At 53.0% G+C, this 24,451-nt stretch overlaps 6 protein-coding genes across 6 annotated transcripts; 2 read left to right on the top strand and 4 right to left on the bottom strand.

Annotated features, from left to right (window-relative positions):
• Positions 1-225: 225 nt before the first annotated feature.
• Positions 226-2,816, bottom strand: BDW47DRAFT_102571 (putative GTPase activating protein for Arf). The gene is made up of 4 exons (XM_024811894.1): positions 2,610-2,816; positions 2,486-2,502; positions 2,315-2,425; positions 226-2,248 (listed from the first exon to the last, which is right to left on the bottom strand). Exons 1-4 carry the CDS (start codon positions 2,722-2,724, stop codon positions 536-538), a joined length of 1,956 nt encoding a protein of 651 aa, XP_024673876.1. The 5' UTR covers positions 2,725-2,816; the 3' UTR covers positions 226-535.
• Positions 2,817-5,173: 2,357 nt separating this feature from the next.
• BDW47DRAFT_130639 (polyketide synthase) lies at positions 5,174-14,268 on the bottom strand (the record flags this gene model as incomplete). Its single annotated transcript, XM_024817147.1, has 12 exons — positions 13,555-14,268; positions 13,350-13,494; positions 12,999-13,270; positions 12,571-12,913; positions 12,425-12,515; positions 12,301-12,371; positions 12,162-12,247; positions 11,321-12,104; positions 11,106-11,256; positions 10,048-11,044; positions 6,422-9,985; positions 5,174-6,337 (listed from the first exon to the last, which is right to left on the bottom strand). Exons 1-12 carry the CDS (start codon positions 13,756-13,758, stop codon positions 5,174-5,176), a joined length of 7,872 nt encoding a protein of 2,623 aa, XP_024673875.1. The 5' UTR covers positions 13,759-14,268.
• A 2,286-nt stretch (positions 14,269-16,554) lies between these two features.
• BDW47DRAFT_102553 (uncharacterized protein) lies at positions 16,555-18,193 on the bottom strand. The gene is made up of 4 exons (XM_024811893.1): positions 17,852-18,193; positions 17,690-17,797; positions 17,231-17,628; positions 16,555-17,170 (listed from the first exon to the last, which is right to left on the bottom strand). The coding sequence occupies exons 1-4, from the start codon at positions 18,053-18,055 to the stop codon at positions 16,699-16,701; spliced, it is 1,182 nt and encodes a 393-aa protein (XP_024673874.1). The 5' UTR covers positions 18,056-18,193; the 3' UTR covers positions 16,555-16,698.
• Positions 18,194-18,600: 407 nt separating this feature from the next.
• On the top strand, positions 18,601-20,685 carry BDW47DRAFT_102551 (acyltransferase). Its single transcript, XM_024811892.1, has one exon. It carries the CDS (start codon positions 19,043-19,045, stop codon positions 20,645-20,647), a length of 1,605 nt encoding a protein of 534 aa, XP_024673873.1. The 5' UTR covers positions 18,601-19,042; the 3' UTR covers positions 20,648-20,685.
• Positions 20,686-21,321, bottom strand: BDW47DRAFT_102550 (uncharacterized protein). Its single transcript, XM_024811891.1, has one exon. The coding sequence runs from the start codon at positions 21,202-21,204 to the stop codon at positions 20,743-20,745; it is 462 nt and encodes a 153-aa protein (XP_024673872.1). The 5' UTR covers positions 21,205-21,321; the 3' UTR covers positions 20,686-20,742.
• Positions 21,322-22,887: 1,566 nt separating this feature from the next.
• Positions 22,888-24,322, top strand: BDW47DRAFT_102549 (peroxidase). Its single transcript, XM_024811890.1, has 2 exons — positions 22,888-23,349; positions 23,417-24,322. The coding sequence occupies exons 1-2, from the start codon at positions 23,017-23,019 to the stop codon at positions 24,158-24,160; spliced, it is 1,077 nt and encodes a 358-aa protein (XP_024673871.1). The 5' UTR covers positions 22,888-23,016; the 3' UTR covers positions 24,161-24,322.
• The last annotated feature ends 129 nt before the right edge of the window (positions 24,323-24,451 follow it).

Below are 24,451 nucleotides of genomic sequence, written 5' to 3'. Positions count from 1 at the left end.
TGCGGTATGACATGTTGCACCTACAGGGGCTTTCGATTAGTCTGTTCTCTCAGATTTTGTCTGATATTAGCTCACCAAGCCAGGAGTTCGGGAGTCTTCATGAAAAGAGATGCGCTCCTAGATGAAACGGTGCTTCATCTCAGTACATGCTCCATGAATGCACAGTAGATCGGATCAGCGAGGACGGCAAAAAGGAAACAACATCAGAAACTATCCAAAACAGCGTCCAAAAATGTTAATAATATATTCAATCTATGTCGCTAAAACCTTCATGCAAACACAATGAGTAGAAGAAATCAAAAGTAAAAGACTATATATGCCGATCTATCTAATTATCTATCAAGTCCGCGCTCCGATCAAACATATGCACAGATGCACAGATATAGTCCCAATCCATCCCATATACCGTCCATCCAACGCCAAACAAATGCACTGCCATTATAAGATGAATGCCCGGGGAAACAGCGAATTCGAACCGAAACCAGACGAGAGCAAGAACACGAAAAGGAGGAGCACGATTCAGGGCGAGGTCCAATCAACCATATCGTGCGCTCAAGCTGGCAAAGGCGTCCGGACTATGTCTGCCAGTCTGGAATCCATTGATGTCAACGCTCTGCTGGCTCATGTGTCCCTTGGGGAAGGTGCCCGTTGTCGAGGGAGCGGAGTTCATCGCGGTGCCGTATCCATATGCCGGCTGGGCTCCAAATGCGGGTTGGGCTTGTGCGGGCTGCATGGGAGCTTGCGCGGGCATGGGAGCTTGCGTGGGCATGGCCCCCGGGGCTTGAGTAAAGAAGGGGTTTCGGGAACCGCCACTCGCGTCAAATGGAGGTTGAGCACCGGGGTTGGGTTGCGCGAAGTTCGGTGCCGAGGTTGGAGCTTGGGGGCCGCCCAGCGGAGCGGAGAGCGGTGGCTGCTCGGGCAGGGTCGGCGGGGGCGGCGCGAATTGGTATAAAGAGAGGATATTGTTCTTGTTCATGCGGCCGGTCGGCTGGGGAGTGAGTTGCTGAACCCCAAACTGCGAGGGTGGCGCCAGGTTCTGTGGTGCGGTGGGCGCAGCAGTCGTCTGGTAGGGGTTCAACGAACCGCTTCCGTACTGAGACTGCTGAGGCTGAAGCAGAGATTGAGGTTGGGCCTGGGGCTGCGGCTGAGGGGGTTGCGACTGGAACGGAGACGGCTGCCCAAACGCCGAAGTAGATAACGCAGGCATCGTGTTCGCGTGGCGCGGTGGGTGGAACCCAGCTGGGGTGACCTGTGGCGCCGACGTCGGTTGCGGAGGTGGTTGCGTGAAGAAGGGATTATTCGTCTGAGGCGATCCAGCGCTCTGGTTCGAAATCGGAGGGGTCAAGATGCCCTGCGGCTGGGCGGCGGACTGGAAGAAGGGGTTGTTTCCGAGGTCGGAGGTGGGAGGGGGAGCGGCGAAGGCAGCTTGGTTGAACGTGGCGCTGACGGGAGGAGTGGCGGATTGCTGGTACAGGGATTGCGGGGGAGCAGGCTGGCTCTGGGGATATCCGCCCGTGGAGTGGGGGAACAAAGGTTGCGAAACCTGCAAGTGTTGGAAAGAGACATCCAAAGGCTGCGCGGAAGACGGCATCGGAGGCTGCTGTGGCTGGGACGGCATGTCAAACGGGTTGTAGGACTGTCCATTTGACTGAGCCGGCGGGTTGGCATCCAATTGATCGAACGGATTGGTTGAGCCGGCCCGACTGGCGGTATCCCTTCCAGTAGCGGTCGTGGGGGTTTTGCTCCGCAGAGTGGGATTATTGCCCCCCTCTCCGAGGCGCATCAGGGTCTCGATCGCTTTATCGAGATTCCCATCTAACCCACGCAGAGCACCAGCGTTCCGGCGCTCATTCGCGAAACCCATACTCCGCAAGGTGGCCATATTGGATTCGAACACTGGGTCACTCCCCGCACTGGTTGGGAGCGGAGGAGGCGGGGAGGCCTGCCTATCTGATACTCGACGAAGGTTTGTGGCGGAAGACGCGGACCGAAGACCGAACCCAATAGGTCGATTCGGTTTCGGAGGGAGGGGAGGCGGAGAGCCCTCCGGAGACCGGTCGTAGCCCGAATCATGACGGCTCGGGGGTTGTTGTGCTTTACCCTCCTCCAACGAACGGTATTGATACTTCTGGCGAATGAAGCGCTCCATGCAAGCGTCGGCCTCGTCGACATCGGTTGGAATGGGCGGCTTAACGTTCTTTGGGTTGTAGATTTTATTCATCAGGTTGTTCCCGTGGGATTTCATGTTCTATCGTATTGCGTCTGCGGTCAGTTCTCAATCCCAGGATGGGCAAATCGCCGAATAGGCACTTACATCCACCTGGTCCGCGGCCCAAGTATCCATGCTCAACGACTTGACTTTCGAGATGTGAGTGCCGAGTTTCCGATGGATGGCAGCGCATCGCATGCATAGGAAGAGGCCCATCTGCGCATTCGATCAGTTTCACTTCCTTCGTTTTTCTTCGACTGCAGGTCGGATACATACGTTCCAGCTGGCCCATCCTGTTGACACAACAAGTTAGCAATAGCCCCCAAAAAGATCGAATCCAAGAGACGACAGCGAACATGAAACCGCAAACGGGACTCGAGACAGGACTGCGATTACCCACCTGGATTCATAGCCTGACAATCGGCACATCGGTCATTGCCAGGGACCGATCGAATGAGGTCCTGCAGAGCCCGCTCATTGCGGAACTGCTGGCGTTTACTGATTCCCATCACCATGGTCGCAAGAAGTCGCCGATAACAACACGCTTAAACAGTGAAGTGCGAAGGTTCGCGAAGCCCGTCAGAGGCAAGAAAAAAAAAAAAAAAAAGGGATAGAGTAAGAGTAGGAAATGAGTGGTAGGTCGTAAGAGGGGGAAACGAAGAGAAAAAAAAATAAGGAACGAAAAAGGTCAGCGAACGGGCCGATATTCCGGATGATCGTAAAACAAGTTCAAACAAAGCAGGCGAACATATTTACAGCGAAAAAATGGAGTAAAATAGAGTCCTGGAAGTGAGAGGGAGCATGAAAGTGGACATGGACAGGAAGAGGAGAGAAGAGGGGGAAGAAGAGGAGAGATGGCAAAAGGAGGAGAGAGAGAGAGAGAGAGAGAGAGAGGGTGGCCAGGGATGGATCGGACGGATGATGCGGCGGGTGTGGGGAAGAATGAACCCAACTCCCTTTCTTTCCTGTACCTGAATCAAACCTATCCTATCTCTTCTCCTGGATTGGTCTGAAGCTACGGATGAATGAGACCGCTAGGGTTTATTTTTACCTGCCTTTTAATCTATTCTTCTGACAGTCTCCATTCAGGTTTGGTGTTGATTGCTCTGTCCTCATATCAGGCTCCTCGTGCCGCGTGGAGGATATTTAGTCCTACGCTGGCGTCAGGGGCAATTTTTTAGCTCTGCACTGATCGTTGAGTCGTCATTGCCACTTGCTGACCTTGAGTACGGAGTAGTGTGGAATCATATCCACCGAACAAGTCATTTTTTTTCTGCAGAGTGGCAACGGTCCCTGAACCAGGACCCTGGAACGGTCTTCGAACAGAGGTCATTCCCAACACACCGCACGGTTGAGACACCTACAGAATACAGTATGGTTTCCACCTGACTTGACTGAACTGACAGAGTCATAGAACTACAAATTCAACAGCTGTGTTTGAAAGAATATATGAGCAGCAGGTGACTCCAACCACCACAGCGCCTCAGCCTCCGAAGAGACCCAGGCACGGTAGAAAAGCCTTATATGCTCCGGCACGTTTTTCTAGTACGCCAATATGACCAACCATCCTATGAAACTAGTCAACTAGAAGGAACTGGCGGTTGATTATGCGTTCGTAAGTTTTAAAAAGTGTGAAGAAGAAAAAGAAGAAGAAGAAGAGAAGAAGAAAAACAGAAGAAATAAAAAGTCTGTCGTGGGGCACGTGATGGTGGGTCTGATTAGTCAGATGTTTATTTACCTTACTAAGCCTGTCATCATGGTCAGCATCATCCTGTCACAATATATAGGAGAAAGACACGAAATGTGGAAGAAAATGGAATCAAGCAAACACAACAGCAAGAATTATGGATTTACCTGTGCTTTTTTACCACACTACTGAAGTAAGGGCTCTGACAGGTGCAAGGGTCACTTACAAAGCTCACAGTGTCTTCCTATCTTTGGTTGTCTGGTCATGGCTATTATCACGCAAGAAAGAGTATATAGGGCTCATAAAAGGAATGGATTCGAGTCAGGCATCACTTGACAATGCCAAAGACCCGTCACACTACAGGTTGAGTCCGAATGTTATATGTAGGGAAGGATTATGAGAACCATCAAAAAGGATGATGTTGATGATGTTGTCATGTTCCTGGAATGGCAAAGATTGTATAACGGATTAAATCTATGTGGTCAGCTGACTTGTCACGTTTGTTCTTCTCTCTTCTTTCCACTTTCTCTTCTACATTCTCATATCCCCTACAGCCACGCGGGGCCGCACGGGAGGGGTCTACAGAGGCCCCATCCCAAGTGCACACTCCCTGTGCTTTCCTCGAGAACTCGGAGTGATACAGAGGATTTAGTTGATATCTGCGTCCTGTACTTCTTGGATCAAGAAGACGTTGCTCGTCACCCGACTTGACTGAGGTTGCACCCCGCCTTCTGTAGGCCACTTTTCCTACACTATTCCAATCAGCTAGATATGGTTCATTTGATTTTCTATTGACTTGAAAACTACAACTGTGGTTGATCGTGTCCACCATTACCGCCATGAAGAAGATGCAGCGTACCACCATATACCAGTCCAACGATTCTGGGGGCAGAAGCATTTCAAATGCGGCACTGTCAGAACAAATTGCAGACAGGTACCTCTCATGGTGTGAGAACACCCATATTTCATGTGTCTGAGCCGATGAAGACTGTAGGAGAGGAATATATGTGGTTGACGGCTACTGATGAAGAAGGGAGTACCGCTTGGAAGTTGATACTCGCTGATAAAAGGGTGAAGTGTCCAGCTGGCGACTCGCTATCGGGTGTGTAAAATCCCTTATCGGAAGGTATTCATCACAGGTACTGACTTGGGTCTTAGGTTTAATAAAGATCGGGCAAGAGCTGTCCACCGTGAACGGGCACACCAAAAGCTTCACATGGATCAAGTCTTGCAAAAATAGAAACGGCATAGATCTTCACACATCATCGGTGCTCACATCAAGACCCTTTGTTGAAAGTACTCTTCGTAGCCACCAAGTCGGCAATGGCGGAAATAGTCACCCCGCCCATGATTTCAAACACGGCGACCGTCGCGCCAAACTCCTTTCCGAACCAGTTGCGCAGGTCAACTGCCATCAACGAATCAACACCATAGGCGGATAGCGGCTTGTTGGGCATGATATCCTCCGGCGGAATGGACATTGCGCGTGCCAGCTTGATGGCCAGAGCCTGGTGGACTAACTGGATGCGTTCCCCAGAGTCAGAGGACTGTCGGAAAAGGGCGACGATCTCTGCTGCCTTGTCTCGTGTCATGCTACCTTGTCCACTGGAAGCGTCGCTCGAATTGGGGAGGTAAGAGAATGCAGCGAATAAGGGCCGGTCAAGCAGCGCAGGGGGGCTTCGACCCTGCGCGAGGACATCGGCCGGCGTACGCAATCCAATCAAGACCTGGGGGTTTGGCTTCACCGACCGGGGGCGAGTCGGGTTGCAGTAAACGCCCAGCAGGGCCAGAAGATCGGTACTGTTTATAGGGTTCATGTCATCGGCCGCCTGTCGCTGACGCTGGTAGGCGCCAGTCTCGGCAATGATCCCGATATTGCGCATCCAGCCAATGTCGATAGAGAGACCCTCTTGGCCCTGGGAAACGCGGTACCGGGCCAGAGCATCTTGGAATGCGCAGCCGCCGGCGTAATTTGAGCTGGCCATCTGACCGACTATGCCGGCGAGGGAAGAGAGAAGGACGAAAAAGTCCAGATCTCTGGGGAGCAAGCGATGCAGGTTCCATGAGGTTTGCACTTTCGATTTCATTGTCAAGTCCCACTTAGCAAAGGTCATGTTCTGCTGGAAAACGCCATCCTGCAGGACCATTGCCGCATTGATGCATCCCTTGATGGGTGGCATGACTCGCGCGCACTCAACCAGCATGTCGGAGAAGCTAGTCTCGCAGGATACATCGCATCGGGGAGCGTGAACAGTTACGCCACGCTTCGTCAGTTGAGCCACCAGGGAGGCTGCGGCTTTCGATGTCGCGCCTGATCGAGAAGGGACAATCAAGTGCTTGGCTCCCCGGTCGGCCATCCATTGCATGATGGCGCGGCCAAGTCCACCAGATCCTCCAGCGATCAAGTACGATGCCTGGCTATCAAACACCCACTGTGGTCTCTTCTGAATGTATTGCTGCACGCGCTCATTATCAGATTAAGGGACTTGCAGGAGTTGGTGCATACTAGGGAAAGATGAACTTACCAGGACAGCATCGTCAGGCCTCGCGGTAATCACGACGCGACCAATTGTCTCCTTCCCTTGCAGTTGCTTGAAAGCATCTTCGACCTGTGATACGCTGTAGGTCAACAGCGGCTGCGGGTGCTTGATCTCGCCTTCTTCCAATAACTGGGTAACCGAAGTCAGCAGTCTACCTAGCGCTTTCTGCCGGAACTTCGCCGGATCGACGATTGAGAATGTGATATTCCTTGCCAGCACTTCGATGGGTAAAGCGACACCAGCCGCGACGTTGGCACGGCTAATCTCGATAAAGTGCCCACCTTGGGTCAGACATTTGCAGGATGCCCGCAGCATATGCTCCCCAACCAGAGGATTTATGACAACATCTACCCCCGCCCCCTGCGTCACTCGCATCACACCTGCTGCAAATGAGGTATCTTGACTCTGGAAAATGCAGTTTGCAGATATACCGAGAATGTTAACAAGGAAGTCTCTCCCTTCGGAAGACTCGGTCGTGGCATAGACATGGGCGCCTTTCTTTTGGGCAATGCGGGTGGCAATCTGTCCCACGCTATTGGCAGCCAAATGTATGAGAACCTTGTCCCCTTCTTCTAGCCTGGCAATGTCAACCAAGGCATGGTAGGCTGTTATCCCGGGCCGCAAGCTCGATGTGGCAACCTCAATGGACAAGCCATCAGGTATCCGAATCACACCCGCCTCATGCGCACGCATATACTTGCGCATTTGACCCGCACTGGACATAAATACCCGCTCGCCCTGCTGGACCGACGTCTTGCAATTGCTACCCACCCGTGTCACTACTCCCGCACAATCGCCTCCTAGTAGCTCACTGTGGGCACTTGCACGACCGGTCGTGGAGCCAACATCCAATTCGCTTAATGCCCATGCTTTAGCTTCGATCTCAATCTCATTGGCACCAATGGCTGTCTCGTGTGTATCATCCTGCACGAAACGGACCGAGTCGAGGGCGCCCGGAGTACCCACGGAAAGCTGTAAAGCGTCCCCTTCAACCCATGGCTTGCGCTCCAGTTTCGGAGAGAGGAGAGGCTGAAGAATGTCATTGCCAGTCACATCCTCGACAGCCCGGCCTGTCAAGAGAAGTCCATCGCGCGCTATGTACTCCAGCTCTTTGGATGGGGTGGATCCAAATGTAGCCTCGAAAGCTTTGGCAATGAGCCGCGCACACGCCGCAGTATGCGCCTCGCCCTCGACGGCCAAAGTCACAACGTGGCTACCAGCCTGTTCAGCGCGAATCGAACGCAAGAAGCCCTGGGCAATGCCGCAGTCAGGATATTTCACGTCTCCTGTGGCCGCACCCGTTACCCATATTAACTTGGCCGCATGCTGGGTCAACTGTCGCAGAGTCGCGAAGTCGTTCTCTGATAGGGTGGAGAGCAGGGGCTTGCTAAATTCGGTCAGACAAACCACAATGTCGTCCTTGGTCAGCTTGGCCAGCTTATCGCGAAATTCTGCCGTCGAGAACCCATAAACAGCTGCGGGCAAGGTGTTCTGTGGAGCTAGATGGTTCTGCACAGATTCTGCAAGCTGTAACTGCTGGCTCAACTGGTCTTCATCCACCACGAAGACAAGATTGCCTGGTTCAAAACCTGGTTCACTTATGCTCAGTTCTTGTTCTACGGCTGTGGTGAGGATAATGCTCATGATGTGACATTCGTCACTCTGATAATCTCGGATTACCAGGTCATTTCCAGAGAAGCCGTTGTTGCGCAGGCAGTGGTCCCACAGCGGCTCAGATATAGCCGGGGAATGGGGTCGCCACTTCTCACGAGCGACCCACCATCCAGGAACCAAGCCGGCCATGAAGTTGGTCATGATATCTTCGGGCTTGGTGGTCTCGAGAAGCACCAGGCGGCCACCCGGCTTTAGAGATTTGCGAAGGTTTCTGATCGCAGCCTCGAGGTCTGGTGTGGCGTGGAGCACACTGGCGGCAATGATCATGTCGTAGGAAGCTGGTTCGAATCCCTGGGTCTCCATCGCCTGGTCCATGTCAAACGTCTTGAAGACCAGGCGCCCCTGGGTCTGCAAATGAGGCCAGCGGCTGCTCGCTCGCTCCAGGAACATAGGCGATACATCGGTATAGCTATATTCAGCAAAACTAGGTGCGCCAGTCCGACGCTCACGCTCTTCTAATGCCGCCAGAACATGTCCCGTCATCCCCCCTGTGCCAGCACCGACCTCGAGGATGCGCATGGCCGGATTCTCGTGCGAAGCCCAATCTAAAAGTCTGGTAAGTCGACCATCATTACACATGTTCTCAAAGAGAGCGTTATAGAAGATGTCAGCCAGGTCAGATTGGAAGACGACTTCGAGAGGGTCGGCTTTCCCGGCTAGGATCTCCGGCAGCTTTCTTGCACATGTCGTATACAACTTCCAGTCTGGAAGTACAGCGTCGCACTCTTGCAATAGAGATTCAATCATTGCATCACTCATGGTTACTGCTTCTGATACTATTGAAGATGGCAGCCTACCGACATAATGGCCGAGCCACTCGACGTGGCGGCGCAAGCTCTCAGGTACGACGGTATGATCCAGGCTTTTCAGGACCCGCGCAGCGACGAGGTCTAATGTCGAGTATATTTTGGTGAAACTTGTCACCATTTCAGACTCATCCTTACCTGGGTCAGCAGAGAACAACTGCGCCAGCTGATCGGGGCTGAGCAGGCTGAGCTGCGGCTTGCACTCAATGCTATGCAGCAACTTTTTGCTCTTTTCTTGGATGCTCTCCGATATTGTCGCTGTCACAGCCTGCTCAATGGCACACAAGACCGTGCCATCGTCTGCAAGGGCGTAGACGTGACCCGTCTCTCCATTTGCTGCGTTCTGTTCGCTGCGTGTAGTTGGATCAGACATTGCCAGCCATTGGATTGAGCCACTCGACGGGTTTTTCCAACCGGTGGAAGCAAACCAGGCATTCACAAGGCGAATCGGGATATTTACCGATGCTTTCTGACCAGCGCTTGCTCGAAGAACATGGAAGGCCTGGTCCAGCACTGCTGGATGGACTAAGCTAGTCGTGTCGAGGCCTTTCTTGGTCACATTCGCACGGGCCAGAGCGTTTCCTCGGCCGTCCCAGCGGAGGTCCTGCAGCAGTTGGAATATCTCTCCGTACTGGAACCCGTGCTGAGTAGCCTCGTTATAAAAGACTTGCGAGTCAAGCGGCTGGTCGCAGATTTCAGACGCATTCTTGTACTGACTCCGCACGTCTTCATCGGCAAGAAACCTCTGCCTCGCGCTATTATCAGATATCGACTCCGTTTCCACCTCGATGAGCACGTTACAGCACTCCGTCCATTGGTCCTGTGAATAGGAAAAGATGGCGATATCGAACTGCGAGTCTTTTTTGAGGTGCTCCCCTTTTATAGGCCGAAGACGGACCTGGGTCTCTATGCGCTCTTCCCGGGTCTTCTGCACGATAATGGGACTGATAAAATCGGCCCTTTTGACGAGGTAGCCCCGCACATTTTGATCACTGGGTATCATTTCCTGGGTGGCTTCGATAGCCATCAGTAGCATTCCCGCCGCAGGGAGAAGCGCTTTATCCGTTATCTGAGCTGAAGTTAGTACCGAGTTCGAATCCTGCTATATTCTGATCCAACAGGAACACGTACCATGTGGTGCTTGGTCCATGGTATGGATTCGACGCTCAGAAAATTCCTCCACCGAGGCTCCAGCGGATTCCAATCCGACGCACGCACTCCAAGGATTTCCCCTTTCACAGTACCGCGCAGCCGGAAGTCTCGGCTGATGCGCGATTCAGCCCAGTAGTGGTTCGATCGATCGAAAGGGTACTCGGGACAGTCAACGAGGAAAGGGGGCTTTATGTCAGCTAATTGTTGATTGACTGCCGGGATGGAAACAGCATGACCGAGGCAGAAGAGCCGACCCACGAGCCCCAGGGCTGTCTGTACTGCTGACTGGCCCCGCTGGAGTACGCTTTCATAGCGGACTTGCGTCTTGCGGTTGTGTGCCTGCTGAACCGTGTCGTTCACCGGCCGACGTAGCGCCGGATGGGGACCAATCTCCACCAGATCGGTGATACTTCCCAGGCCAACTTTGAGTGTTGATGACTGTTGTGTGAGGACCTGGATGGCGTCTGAAAATCTAACTGGCGACACGAGGTTATCAACCCAATACTGCGCAGTTTTCAACGTAGCTGGGCGGATAGCCTTCCCAGACACGGACGAGACCATCGGAATGAGAGCTGCTGCTTTGACCTTTCGGGGATCCGCCCCCTCGAGACCATCAAGCAGCGAATGGTATTTATCAGCAATGGCGCGCATTTGTGGAGAATGGTATGCGACTCCTGTCTTAAGTTTTTGTGCAAACACGCCGTCTTTATCAGCCTGCGTTTTAATGGCATCGATCGCCGATTCGGGACCTGATAGCGTGCAATTCTGGGGACTGTTGATGCAGGCCACCGTCACATGGCTATTTCTGGCTTCTTCGATGCTGTTGAGGTATTCTGGCACTTGTCCTTCCGCGACATTGATTGATAACATAGCACCCGCTGTAGTAGAGCTGTCGGCTCTCAGCTTTCCTGTCAGCTGTCCTCGGAAATACGCGACTTTGCATGCTGATGATAAGGACAAAGCGCCTAAGGCATATCTGTTGAGAATGTTGTTAATGAAGATCTGCCTTATTTCGTGAAGTGACAAGAGGTACATACGCGGCAGCAATTTCACCGGACGAATGACCAACAACCGCCTTCGGGGTGATACCGAAGCTTTCCAAAAGCTCCACCAGCGCGATCTGGACGGCTGTCGATAAGGGCTGGCTGTATTGAGGCTCGTTAATATGCTTCCCATGTCGAAGTTCATCTAGGTAATCAATCAGTCATAAGCTCCCAATGACTGCCTAGCTGGCTACGCCCAGTTCACCTACCTAAGAGCGACCAATCGCATCCCAAATTGTGATAAATGGAGTCAATCTGTCTCAGCGTTTGCAGGAAGACAGGGTACTCTATCAAATCCCAGCCCATACCCAGGTACTGGGCTCCCTGGCCAGTAAAAACGAAGGCAAGGCCAGCGTCAGCCGAGCTTCGAATTGCTTTTACCGAGGAGAGAACCTCCTCCCCTTGGGTATCCGAAGCGCTGACTATCTCGCAAGCTCTCCATAGCATTTGGCTTCGACGCGCAGCCAACGTAAAAGCTAGACGATCGAGCTTGGTGGGATCACCGCGGATGTTCTCTTTGCAGAAGGTCGCGTGGATATCGACCGTGCGCTTAACCGCTTTCTCATCGGCAGCGGTCCATACCAACAATCGCGGAAGGCTAACGGTGGAGTTCAATGGTGCAGTATAACCATTTGTATGCGAAACCGTCCCGTTCGCGAAACTCTTATCGAAGAATCCATTCCCATTCACATGAACGGCATCGTGAATGGGGGCGTCTTTCAGCGCAGGGGCAGAGCCGTTGGTGTACGCCGTGCCATTGCCATGAGCATGGCCATATGCACGGCTATCCCCGTTCATCGTAGTAGTGATCTCTCCGTGCGTCGTACTGCCACTCGAAGAAGCCGTGCAATGGTTACCATCTAGGCTATTCTCAAGCATGTAATGGAGAGCATCGTCGAGAATAACGTGCGTGTTGGATCCTCCAAACCCGAACGAGTTTACTGATATCCGGCGCAGACCCTCTGTCGGCCAGGGAACGCTGTGCATAGGGACCTATTGATGTGGCCTCAGCTCGGTGAACTCAAGTTTCGGATACGGTCAAAAACATACCTCGGTGTGGTAAAATTCGGTGTCAATAGCAGGATTCACCTTTTCGCAGAGAGCATTCTGTGGAATGATTCCTTTCTCGAGGATTACTAGATAAAAGGTCAGTGCCAGCAGGTCCAAATGAAGAGGTTAGTAGCCCTACAGATTGACTTGATTATACTTGCCATGGCGCTTGCGCCTTCGAGATGGCCAATATTTGCTTTTACGGAGCCACTAAAGAAGTATGAGTGCGACCCTTGAGCCAATACAAAATGAATAGAGCTTACACATAGAGCGGCTCTTGAGAGGATCGGTATTTTCGGAATACCCGGCCGATGGCTCTCATCTCGATGGGATCGCCCACCAGGGTTCCGGTTCCTAGCGCCGCAGTAGTTAGCAGAGCCAAGACCCACACGAAAGTCCGTCTACTTACCATGTGCCTCGACGTAACGCGTCTCGTTGAGGGGAAGATTGGCTTTTCTATACACATGGCGGATCAATTCCTCTTGTGACTTGGCGCTCGGCTGTGTCAATACAGCAGTATGGCCGTCCTGGTTAGATCCCGTCGAGCGAATAACAGCCCGAATCATGTCTCCATCTTGAATTGCAGCAGCAACAGGCTTGAGGATCAGCGCCAGGACGCCTTCGCCTCTCGCGTATCCGTTTGCGCGATGGTCAAAGCTATAGCAGAGGCTGTCTGGGGAGAGAAAGCCCTGGCTCGACAGCATTTGGAAAATGGTCGGATCGATGAGCAGGTTGGATCCGGTAACGATAGCCTTTAGCCGTTAGATATTGGCTCAGAGGAAATGAACACAAAGGAAGTATAAGAGCAAGTCTATCACTATAGAAGGGAAAGCTTACACACGAGGCGTCGCCGCTCTCTAAGGTTTTACAAGCCATGTCCACGGCTGTCAAGCTTCCGGAGCAGGCGGTATTTACATGGACGCTGGGTCCGCGCAGGTCAAAGAACCAGCTGATTCGATTGGGGATGATGCATGCGACAGAGCTGCCGGTGACCGCTGTACGTTCGGCATTCTCCGGGTCCATGGCCACCATGCGCGAGTAGTCCTCTAGCATGGACGCCGAGAACACGGCGGTGCGTGAGCCCTTGAGGGACTCGGCAGGCATTCCAGCTATATAACGCGTGGTTAATTGATGATTCACCTCGGCGGTGTCTTGTCTGGCTAGACCGCTGTGAGGGTTGCTTCTCACCCTTTTCCAAAGCTCGGTACGACGTCTCCAATGTCCATCGCTGCATGGGATCCATGGACGCCGCCTCCTCTCTCGTGACCGAGAAGAATGGCGCATCAAATGCGCCTAAGTCCTCATTGATGAAATGTCCGCCTTGCGAGGGAAACTACCACGATGATGAGCAACTGTTTAGAGTATTCTTCAAGGGATTTCAACGCGCCTCTACCTTTTTGTGTGTACTGTTCACGAAGGAGTCCGCATTGATCCTGGACTCCGGAAAGTCGGACCGCAGATTCCGTCCATTCTCGAGGACCTCCCAGAAAGCAGCATCGTCATCCACATCTTGTGGGAGCTTGAAGGCGTATCCGACAATGGCGATACCGTGTGCCGTGGACCGGCCACCATCGGTGGAGTCCAACGGGGCGCGCATGATGCAAGGCTATGGATGTCAAAAGAGATGACAACTTGAGGGCGCGAAAAAGAGGACCACCCACGGTTTTCAATGACAGTCAGCCAAGCAATGACCCCAAATCAGTAAATAAAATCAATCAACGTTCCTCTCCCCCGCTCTCCTCGGCGGTCGGCGCATTGGCGGTATCCGGCGTATTACGGACCAAAATGCGTGGCGAAGAGGTCGATGGAGTTGGAGGCCTCAAGCCTCCCAGACGGCTAGATAGTATGGATGAGTTGCTAGCCTCGTCTTCATAAGGTTCAGCAGGCCTTCCTTCGGGCCAAGTGGGTATCCAGTTGGAGGCTTTTGGAGAGACATGGATCGGTTATTTGGGACCAGATACCGCCTCAATGGGGCAGTGGATGAAGGATGACGGGTCTATGGTTCTCATATGAAGTGATACTACGTCGTGGTGGGGTTTCCTAGCAGATTCTGAAACACGAGGCACTTCTTTGGTGCTGATGCTATGGAACCTGATTTGTGAAGGTTCGCGGTTGGTCTAGTACCGACAGGCTGAAGAACGCGTTTCAACTATACCAGCAGGTTGTTCTACAGCACAGGCCACTATCTAACAGGAGGGTTGAACGAATTTTATCATTGCAACCATATACCTGTTGAGTATGTTGCTGTGTTGACTGCACGACATTGATGCTATACAGCCAACACAAGCTCCTGCACTGTTGCTGCCCTCCTCTCCCTCCTACTTCTTGGCAAGAGTAAAATCAGCACAAGTCTACTCCGGAGATAAGACAGCACGGCTCCTCCCATCCCAACCATTCGGACGGAACCAGGCCACTCCAATGGAACAGACCAATCCTTCCCAAAAAGTTAGTGTTCAGACCTAAAGGCGTGTTCAACTTGCCCACAATACCATGCCGGTAAGCACGAGAATACTACGGAGTATGATATTCTTACTAAAATAGTCATGCATATTAATAGTCCGTCAGCAAGGATTACTAGTGTTGTTAGGGGCACGAATCACTGCCCCCAATCGGCAGTGGATTAACCTAACCAGGGATGGAATCCTTCCCGTCCCAGGCTGGGAATGGCCTTAGCCCCGTCAGCCGAGTTTGGCTGTGAAGGTTTTTCTTCGGGATGTTATAAGGTTTGAATCTTATTATTATTATACCAGGATATCGACTTGTGGGTAACGAGAAGGCAAACTATTGAGTTAGGTTTCACTATGCAAGGTGATGGAGTTCATATATCCTCAGTTTCGTCTGTTCCCGGCTCTTCCCCAACGGTTCATCTACTCGACGGAAATAATATCCAGTTCTTCAGTGATTCTGCACGGAAAATAAACAAAAGAAAATATATGCACGAGGGAGAGAGAAAATCAAACAACTCAAGGCTAATCCAATATCGGACCATGATCTGACAGACAGTGGATGACACTAGCCGGGAATCGGATCCTGCAGGATCCATCAACGTTTCAGATAGATTCTCCGATCCTCGCAAGACTGGTCAAAATGGTCTGGATCAACAGCAGCCGGACCGCAACGGTGGACTGACTCCACCGGGTCGGGCTGGGCCGACGACCCATGTGAAGATATTGTTTCATTGTACTGTACCAGTAGACCGACCATACAATTCCATACTACCAACTAATCCACCACCCTCGCGATAGTCCGCTCGATAGCCAGCAAACACGGCCCCAATCCCTCCTCGGAGCCACCCGACCCAGGCACCCGGTGGCCCAAGCGAGAGTCGACCTGGACAACCTCGCGTACATTCTCATCAAAAATCTGGACCAACGCGCGCTGGGCATCCACCACGCCCGTCCGGGCCCACAAGCCCGCCAAGGGCGACCGATCCCGCAGACGCTCCAGGCCCTCCTCGACGACAATCGCAACAGGAACGCGCAACAGCACGCCGTCCACGCCGGGGTCCACGCACCGCAGCGAGTCAGCATCCGTACCGCCGACCCCATCTGGATCCCACGGGGCCGCGGCACTGAACAAGATGGCGCACTTGAAGTGCGCGAAGGGCCGTCTTGCGTCTTCGAGCAGCAGGGCAGTGGCGACAATGGCCCCCTCAGAGAACCCCATCAGGCCGTCGAAGGGGCCGGCGCCCCGCACGTACTCCACCAGGTTGGACAGGACGGCGCTGTAGTTGGCGGGCTCGTCAGCGGTAGTGGAGAGGGAGGGGATGTAGCCGTAGGTTTGGTCCGTGATGGCGGCGGCGGCATCTATCCATATTCCGCAGTGGGTTAGACAAGGTAGTAGAAAGTCAGATATAATAAGAGTCGTAAGATAGAAAAGAAAGGGATGATGGGAATAATGAAACAAACCGTCGCTTGGCTCCGTTGGGATCGTCCCATCGACGAATACAAACTCGTGATCCTCGAGTTCCTCGCGGATTCTCGCTATATTAGAATTAACAATCGTATCATATCATAAACTCAATATTAATCATAACATAATAGTACTATAGTATACTATAGTATAAGGTAATATAGAAAGACGGCACAAAAGGGGAAGTCTCACCGGTCTGCAATTCAAAAATCTATCCGTACTCCGACAGTGATTAGGGCTTGGGTAGCTGGCCACTAGTAGAGAGGAGATTTGGTGGGATCGACCTACATACCTTGGCGCATGAGCCCCGGCCGTGGAGGCAGAGGAATCTCATGTTATTCCTTGTTGAATGGGTCCTTTCTTTCTCTGGAGGTGGTATTGGATGGGTTGAATGAGATGGGTTGTTGGGTTTAAGTGGCGTTCTTCGACCGTTTTTAATTTATCGCAATAGTCTCATAATGATAATAATAGTATTGAAAATGCAGATAATAATATAATAAGAACAAAGCCTCCATGCAGCATATGATAATTACAATAGTACCCACCTGGGTATTGAACACTTTTCCCCACGTCGCTCCAGCTAACGATCTAATATCTCACTCACTCCACTTCCTTCCCCCAGCCTCTAAGGATACATCATCCTATGATTGCGATCCCTATCCACCGTATCCGCCCCCTCCGTAACCGTAATCTTCGTCGTCCGCATAATACCCGGATTATACGCATCCCCCTGCAAATGCTCGGTACTCTCACTGGACTTCAAATTATCCAGCTTATAGTAAGCGTTGGCGGCAGTGGAGCCCGCAATCCGGGACCCATTAACCGAGGAGTTGCCCGTGCCGTAGGACTTGAACTTGCGCTGGTCGTCGGTGGCGCCGGTGGTGGAGGCGCCGCGCATGCCGAAGACGCGGGCGATCTTCTTGCTGACGCCTTTTTCTTTCAGGATTTTGGGGATACAGGGGAGGCAGACGACGAAGAAGCCGCAGGTCATCTCGGCGGTGGCCCAGAAGACGAGCGGGGGCAGGGTCCAGACTGCGTCTGCGGCGCGGCCGTGCGTGATTGTTGTGGAGAGGCGGAAGGCGGCCGAGATGCAGGCCCTGTTATTTTATTTAGATTAGTTGGGGTAGAGAAGGGGGAAAGGTGGAGGAGGAACTAACAGGAGACCGAGGCCAAAAATGACAGACACTCCCAGCCTCTTGGACCAGGACATCTTCAGCGTCCAGATGACTTGCTGTGGGAGGAGGAGGATGGCGACGTCGGAGATCAGCTGGATGCTAGCGGAGGCGACTTGCAGCTTGTACAGGTCGAAGCACTTGTCCGGGTTCTGGATCGTGAAGTCCCAGATAGCCGCGTGGGGGATACACTGCAGGTTGAGGGAGACGGTGATGGCGATGCCGGAAGCGACCTGGACGAAGATGATGGCCATGCATCCCCACCAGAAGAAGCCCTCGGAGCGGTAGCCGCGGGGGGCGAACATGCGACACCATTCGGTGAGGATGGCGACTTTGAGGAGGGGAAGGACGATGGTGTAGAAGACGCCGAAGAGGAAGATGTACTGGTGGGATCAATATCCTCCCCGTCTATGGATTCCTGAATCCAGAAGGAGGGAAACTCACGTAAGTAGTGGGAATCATATCCTTTAACCGCACATTCCACTGGTGAACAAAGTATCCAGGGTATTCGATGAAGCGGAAAGTGGCATATATGGCGCCCCAGTAGCAGCCCTACCCTCCCTATCAGCGCAGTTCACTCATCCTCTCCAGTGAGGGAACACTCACGAAAGCACAGAGTACCAGACCCTCTTCCAGCTGAACCTTCCTCAACAACCACACCCGGGCATAAGCACGCATGAAGAAACACAGCGTGGCGACCACCGCACAGGCCGTGAGGACACCGGTCGCGAGGGCATTCTCATTCGGTGGATTATCGAAATTAGGCTTCACCCCGGGAGGGGGGGGCATGGCAGGTCCATTCAAATCCATCCTGTATATGGCAAACGGCCTAGATCATACGCAAAGGGGAAGGAAAGGAAAAAGAAGGTTTTTTCCCGAGACCTGTGGAGATTTTAAGAGAAGTCTTCTTATAGAACGAATACTTGTAGAGAAGGATGCGTTGAGAAAGGAGAAGCCCTAATCGGACAATTGGGATCTACAAGACAAGGAGGAGACTACGGGATGGCTGACCAGGGTGGTTGACGTGAAACACGAGGAGATTCACGCTACAGGCGGAGTGTCGCCGACCAGGATGGGAAACTGGAAGCTGAGGGAAAGATCTATTGATTGTATTCAATAGTTGGACAGAATTAGAAATGGCATGGCTCATTCCATCTTGCTGTGCTACTCGGTGGTCTGCACTATAATTTCTATTTTTCATAGTCAGAACCATAAATAAAACCAGTCGCAATGGCACCTGATTCAGCTATATCAGACTGTCATATAGATGATCTTACGGTTATCCTGACGGACGATATGGTTATTGTCACTCGCCATTATATTACACATGAATATAGACTCCAACGGACACTAACCACTCCCAACCACTGGGATCGTGTCCGTGGAATCCAAGTCCCATTCCCTCGCATGACACTCCAGATAGTGCACGGTTAGCGCTCCCAACCATCCTATCGAGATGAAGCCCTGCGGACCCGGTCCCTAAACCGGTTCTGGGAAGGATCACATCCCCGTCGAACCCATGTCCACCCGGAAATTGCTGCTTAACCGGTGGAGCCCGTCAACTATCCCAGGCGTCGGCGAATTCTAGGATCCTGTTGACACTACCGACGCTCCGACTTCCGGGGCTTCTTCCCAGAATGGGCAACAGACACGGCCGGCTAGGATCCGCCCCCCATTAGTGTCTAGTATTATGTCCCGTAGAGAAGAGGAGAAAGAGGGGAAGAGATAGGAGAGAGATCAGCAGGAGAAACAGGTGTGAAGCTCCCCGGTACCTGCAGCCATAAAGCCTAGTCCGACATGACCCCTCGGCTGTATCTTCCTCTCTCCTCATATCGACAATCTCCCGTGTCAAACATCGCCATGCCCAAGAAAGAAGTCTTTCAGCTCCATCCCCTCGGGTGGGAAAATGATCCCCAGGAGGAGCGGTTCAAGGTCTCCACCCTGGACTACCTGACGGCCTGCACCTACAACAACTATGCCGTCTACTTTCGGCTGAGCGACGCCGACAAGCCCCGGGTCGTCGAGATCCTGAAAGCTGGTCTCGAGCGCACCCTCAGCCAAACGCGCCACCTGTGCGGCATCATCGAGAAGGATGAAGAAGGCGGCCACTCCTTCGTTAAGAAACAGGACAGCACCGTCCGCTTCGAGGTCCAATGGCTGGACGCGCCGGAAGACAAACACGTCTCGTTCGACGAGATCGAACAGGCCAACTTCAGCGCCGTCGTCATGGGCGATCTCAACACCTGGAGCGTGCCGCCCATGACCTACGGCGAGAAGGCCGAGGCCCACCCGGACAACCGCCCTGTCGCGGCAGCCTACAAGGCCAACTTCATCCGCGGCGGACTGGTCTTCATCATGCATAGCCACCACTACGCCAACGACGTGATGGGCTGGTCGGGTCTGACCCACCAGTTGGCCGAGAACTGCTACGCCATCGTCAACCAGACCCCCTTCCCCGCGTGGGATCCTGCCTGTCTCGACCTCTCCCGGCTCACCAAGCCCCAAATCCCCGAGGCGTCCATGATCGACGGGCCTCCCACCCCCCAGCGCCACCCAGACCACACCGTGGCGGAGTCGCTCTTCTTCCACCTCCCCAAGAGCAAAGCCGCCGAGCTGAAAAAGCTCGCGACCCCGGCCCCTCCCCCCAGTGCCGCAACCTCCCCCATGGACACCGTCACGGGCTTCCTCCGGAGGGTCCTCTCCCGCCCCGCCCCTCCACCCGCCCCCACAACCACCCCGGACGTCCCCTGGATCTCCACCTACGACGCCTTCACGGCCTTCATCTGGCGCACGGTGACCCGCGTCCGAGCGCCCATCTTCAAACCCGACCTCTCCCAGCCCCTCTTCTGGGCCGAAGCAGTCGACATGCGCCGCCGCTTCCACAGCCCCAAGGTCGCGCCCCGCATCCAACACAACGTCATGTCCGCCGCGCTGTCCATCAACGCGCCGGTCCCCGCCCCAACCGCAGGACAGGTCATCTCGGAATGGCCCCTCTCCCGCGTCGCAGGCTACATCCGCCAGCTCACCAACAGCACGACGCAAGAAGCGCTCGACGAAGCGCTCTCCACAGTCGCCACGGTGCGGGACAAAACCGCCCTCAACATCCGCGCCGACTCCCACCCGCCCCTCTCGATCCTATTCACCGACCACCGCGACGCGCACATCACGGCCGCGAACTTCGGGTTCGCGAGCCCCGTGACGTACCGCCATCTGTTGGATGTTGTCAGCGCGGGTGTCTTTATCATCTATCCCCCGCGGGATGAGAAGCCGGGCTCGGACGAAGGACCGGAGTTCACGATTGCGTTTGAGCGGGAGCTGAAGCATTTGCTGCTGGAGGATGAGGAGTGGAATAAATACTTTGAGTTTAGGGGGGTGGATGCTGTCGATGCTGCTCGTGCTTAGTCCTTACCTTGGTATGGTAATCTTAATCCTCATTTTCCATCTTATCAACATACCTCAAGTCAACAAATGAAGAAACTGAATACAGTAGAAGAAGGTTACCACACCTTCCAATAAATCCTCTGAAACTTCAACTCCACAATCATCCACTCCCCATCCACAACCCTCCACGTCTCAAAGTAATGCCCACCCCCGGTCCCAGCCCATCCGCCTTGGACCTCCTTCGACGCAGCCTGATACACCACTCCCCAGAGAGTCTTCACCTCCTCTCCCTCAGGGGAAGACATCGTCATCTCCCCACTCCCAGACAAAACATGCATAGTCTGCTGCGTCTCGAACGCCGCGGCGAAAAAGGCAACGAATGCATCGCGGGAGTCAAATGAGAATGTGGCTCCGCCTTCGGTGATGACTTGGTCGTCGGCGTCGACGAAGGTGGCGCGGAGGTTGGGGGCGAGGATTGTCGACATGAGGTGCCATTGGTTTGTGTCGGCGTAGCGGCAGTATTGGTGTTTTTTGGTGCTGATTGAGTGGGTGATTTCTGGGGTGATCATCTTCGCCATGTTTACTGTTGTTTTTTCTTTTTGTTTGTTTGTCTGGTGGGTGGTGGGTGGTAGTATGTATGTAGGAGTTGGTAAGAGAGGAGTATGTGATGGAGTATGGGGTGGATTGGGTATGGGGATATTAATACTATCATAGAGTTAGCACTACACTCGTAGTTGAATCTTAAGCTAGTCTACTTATACTATGACTCGAATTGTCTCACAATTCTGATTGTATCATGATACTCTGCACTGATTCACTGGACTACTAGTATGGTCGACCCTCGGATCCTTTTTCGTATCCCCGGCCATTCACATCAATCATTGTCTTTAGTATGTTTTGGAAGTTTATTATATATCCAGTATAGTGGGTATAATGTATTTAATATAATTACACACAATAATAGTAAATAGTAAATAGTATCTGATGATCAATTAATATATGATCCCTGTCGGCGTATTACTTGTTTAGTCTACTGTCTAACAGCTGTTTCCGTTTAATATATGACTGTTGTGGATTATAACCCTTCTATTCTATCTGTAGAAGTGGATTGTATTATAGATTAACAAGTGATAGTCATACAAAGTACCCTGACTCAAGCATCTATATCGTGATTTATGGGTGTGGAGTAACACCTCAGGCACCCTCAGACATCACTAAGGCACCCAGGCATTGACACTAAATGGTTAGCGCATCACATGACAGCCAAGCGAGCATCACATGACTTAGCGGCCTGAGTTTTCTTTCCTTCTTTTCCCACAACATTCGCTCCTCTCTCTTCTCTTCTCTTCACAACACTCATCTGAGATATCTCGGACTGATTTAATGCGATCGGTCTTTATCATATGATGCATACACATACACCGTACCTAGTTGATCAGGACAACAAATACGACTGACAGCACTACACGAGGAATACAGCATGGACAAGGGGATACAATTGAGAGGAAGAGGAGGAGGAAGAGGAGGAAAAAGAGGAGGAAAGACAAGAACGATAAAACCCACATAGGCGGCGTCAGATCTGACAGTGATCTCGAGGCATACCTTTATTTTTATCGTTCGTTCGTGGGAGAGCAAAACCAACGGCTTTTAGCAGGGCTGCGTCTACTCCACCCTGGTGTTCGCTTTGATCGGACGGCAGGACTTTTTTACGACGGACATTCTATCTATCTAATTCATCTATTCGTATTTATCTTTTTTTTTCTATTGTCTATTTTATCTATCTTGTATCTGTATGCGTTTTATTGCATTCTATCCTGAACGTAGTGCTCGACGGAGACCTCCGTAACTGTCAATCTGAAGTGGACCCGGAACCGGCCATACAGAGAGCTCGAGTTAATAATTGGTATGGATGGGTCCGCATCCGGGGAGATACTCTACCTAATTAGTACGGAGTAGGTAGCTCAGAATACTTGTTCAATACCTATTCAGTCAAGAAGAAAGACTGTTCTCCAGCCATTGTGAGATTCAACCATGGTTGCAATGGTCACTCCACCTAAACACAAATCCGTTATCCTGGTAGAACTGCGGAGTAGCTGAGTTTAAGACAATATCTAGGCTATCATTGGTGAAGCCGAGGTAATTGTAGATGGCATACCTTAGCACAGAGGTACCAGATAGACAGAAACCGTAGAGAGAGAAAGACATCCCTGCTCCCTCCCTTCCTCTCGCTTCCCCGACTTTCTCCTCCTTTTTCTCTTCTCCGACTTTCCCCTTCTCTTCCCCTCCATCTCTCTCCATCTCCATTGTCATCTATTGTCATCTCCCCCCTCCATCTTCACACACACACACACTCTCTCTCCCCATCTATTCCTCTTTCATAGCTATCCACCATGGCAGCCAGATCCATCCCCCGCGCGTTCCTGCGCTCGGCTCGCCCGGCCATCCCCGCGACTCGCGTCGCCCTTCCCCACGGTCTCCGCGCGGTCTCTCGTCGCGGCTATGCCTCCGGTTCCGAACAGGGCAAATCCTCCAACGCCCTGCTCTGGACCGGTGTCGCCGGTCTCGCCCTCGGCGGTGGTGCCTTTTACTTCCTCCGCGACACCACCGACCCCATCAGCTCCGCCACCTTCCAGCCCAAACCCGCCGACTATCAGAAGGTGTACGACGCTGTGGCCGCTCGTCTGGCCGACGAGACCGATTATGATGATGGAAGCTATGGTCCTGTAGGTCTCTTCCACCGTGATCCAATAGACAAGTCACGCAGTCAATGGGAACTAACGAGTATGGCAGGTCCTCCTCCGACTGGCCTGGCACGCCAGCGGCACCTATGACAAGGAGACCGGCACCGGCGGCAGCAACGGCGCCACCATGAGATTCGCCCCGGAGTCCGACCACGGCGCCAACGCCGGCCTCAAGTACGCCCGCGACTTCCTCGAGCCCATCAAGGCCCAATTCCCCTGGATCACCTACTCCGACCTGTGGACGCTGGCCGGCGCCTGCGCCGTGCAGGAGCTGGGCGGGCCCACCATCCCCTGGCGCCCGGGCCGCCAGGACAAGGACGTGGCGGGTTGCACCCCCGACGGCCGTCTGCCCGACGGCGCCAAGGAGCAGAAGCACGTCCGCAGTGTCTTCGACCGCATGGGCTTCACGGACCAGGAGACGGTCGCGCTGATCGGGGCGCACTCGCTGGGCCGCGCACACGCCGACCGCTCTGGCTTCGACGGGCCGTGGGACTTCAGCCCGACGGTCTTCACCAACGAGTTCTTCCGCCTGCTGTCCGAGGAGAAGTGGCAGCAGAAGAAGTGGAACGGGCCGAAGCAGTTCACGGACAAGTCGACGCAGTCGCTGATGATGCTGCCGGCGGATATGGCGCTCGTCAACGACAAGACGTTCAAGAAGTACGTCGACATCTACGCCAAGGACAGCGATACGTTCTTCCGGGATTTTTCCAACGCGTTTGTCAAGTTGCTGGAGCTGGGCGTGCCGTTTACCACCAAGGCGGAGGACCGCATTGTGTTCAAGACGTCGGAGTAATAGTTTTGCTTGATTGACTTTTGATATCCTGTTTAGATGAGATTGGAATAAATGTAGATGTACGTTAGCTCAATTCGTGTGCTGACATGACACTGTAGTATTGGATAAGTGTAGCCACGTTGTAGGAGTGTATAAGCATAGCTAAGTTGTAGGTTGATAAAAGTGGTGTATAGTGTAGTGTATCCGTCTGGAAACGAGGGGTGGCGGGACGTCGCAACTTCACCCGCCCAGAACCCGCCGGATTTCGACTCAACACCACAACAATTACCATCAACAGTCTGGACCAGTGAC

This window comes from Aspergillus candidus, assembly GCF_002847045.1.
Source record: "Aspergillus candidus strain CBS 102.13 unplaced genomic scaffold BDW47scaffold_11, whole genome shotgun sequence".
NCBI lineage: Eukaryota > Fungi > Ascomycota > Eurotiomycetes > Eurotiales > Aspergillaceae > Aspergillus > Aspergillus candidus.
The sequence above is the reverse complement of the archived record's forward strand: the minus strand, read 5'-3'. Positions and strand labels throughout refer to the sequence as shown.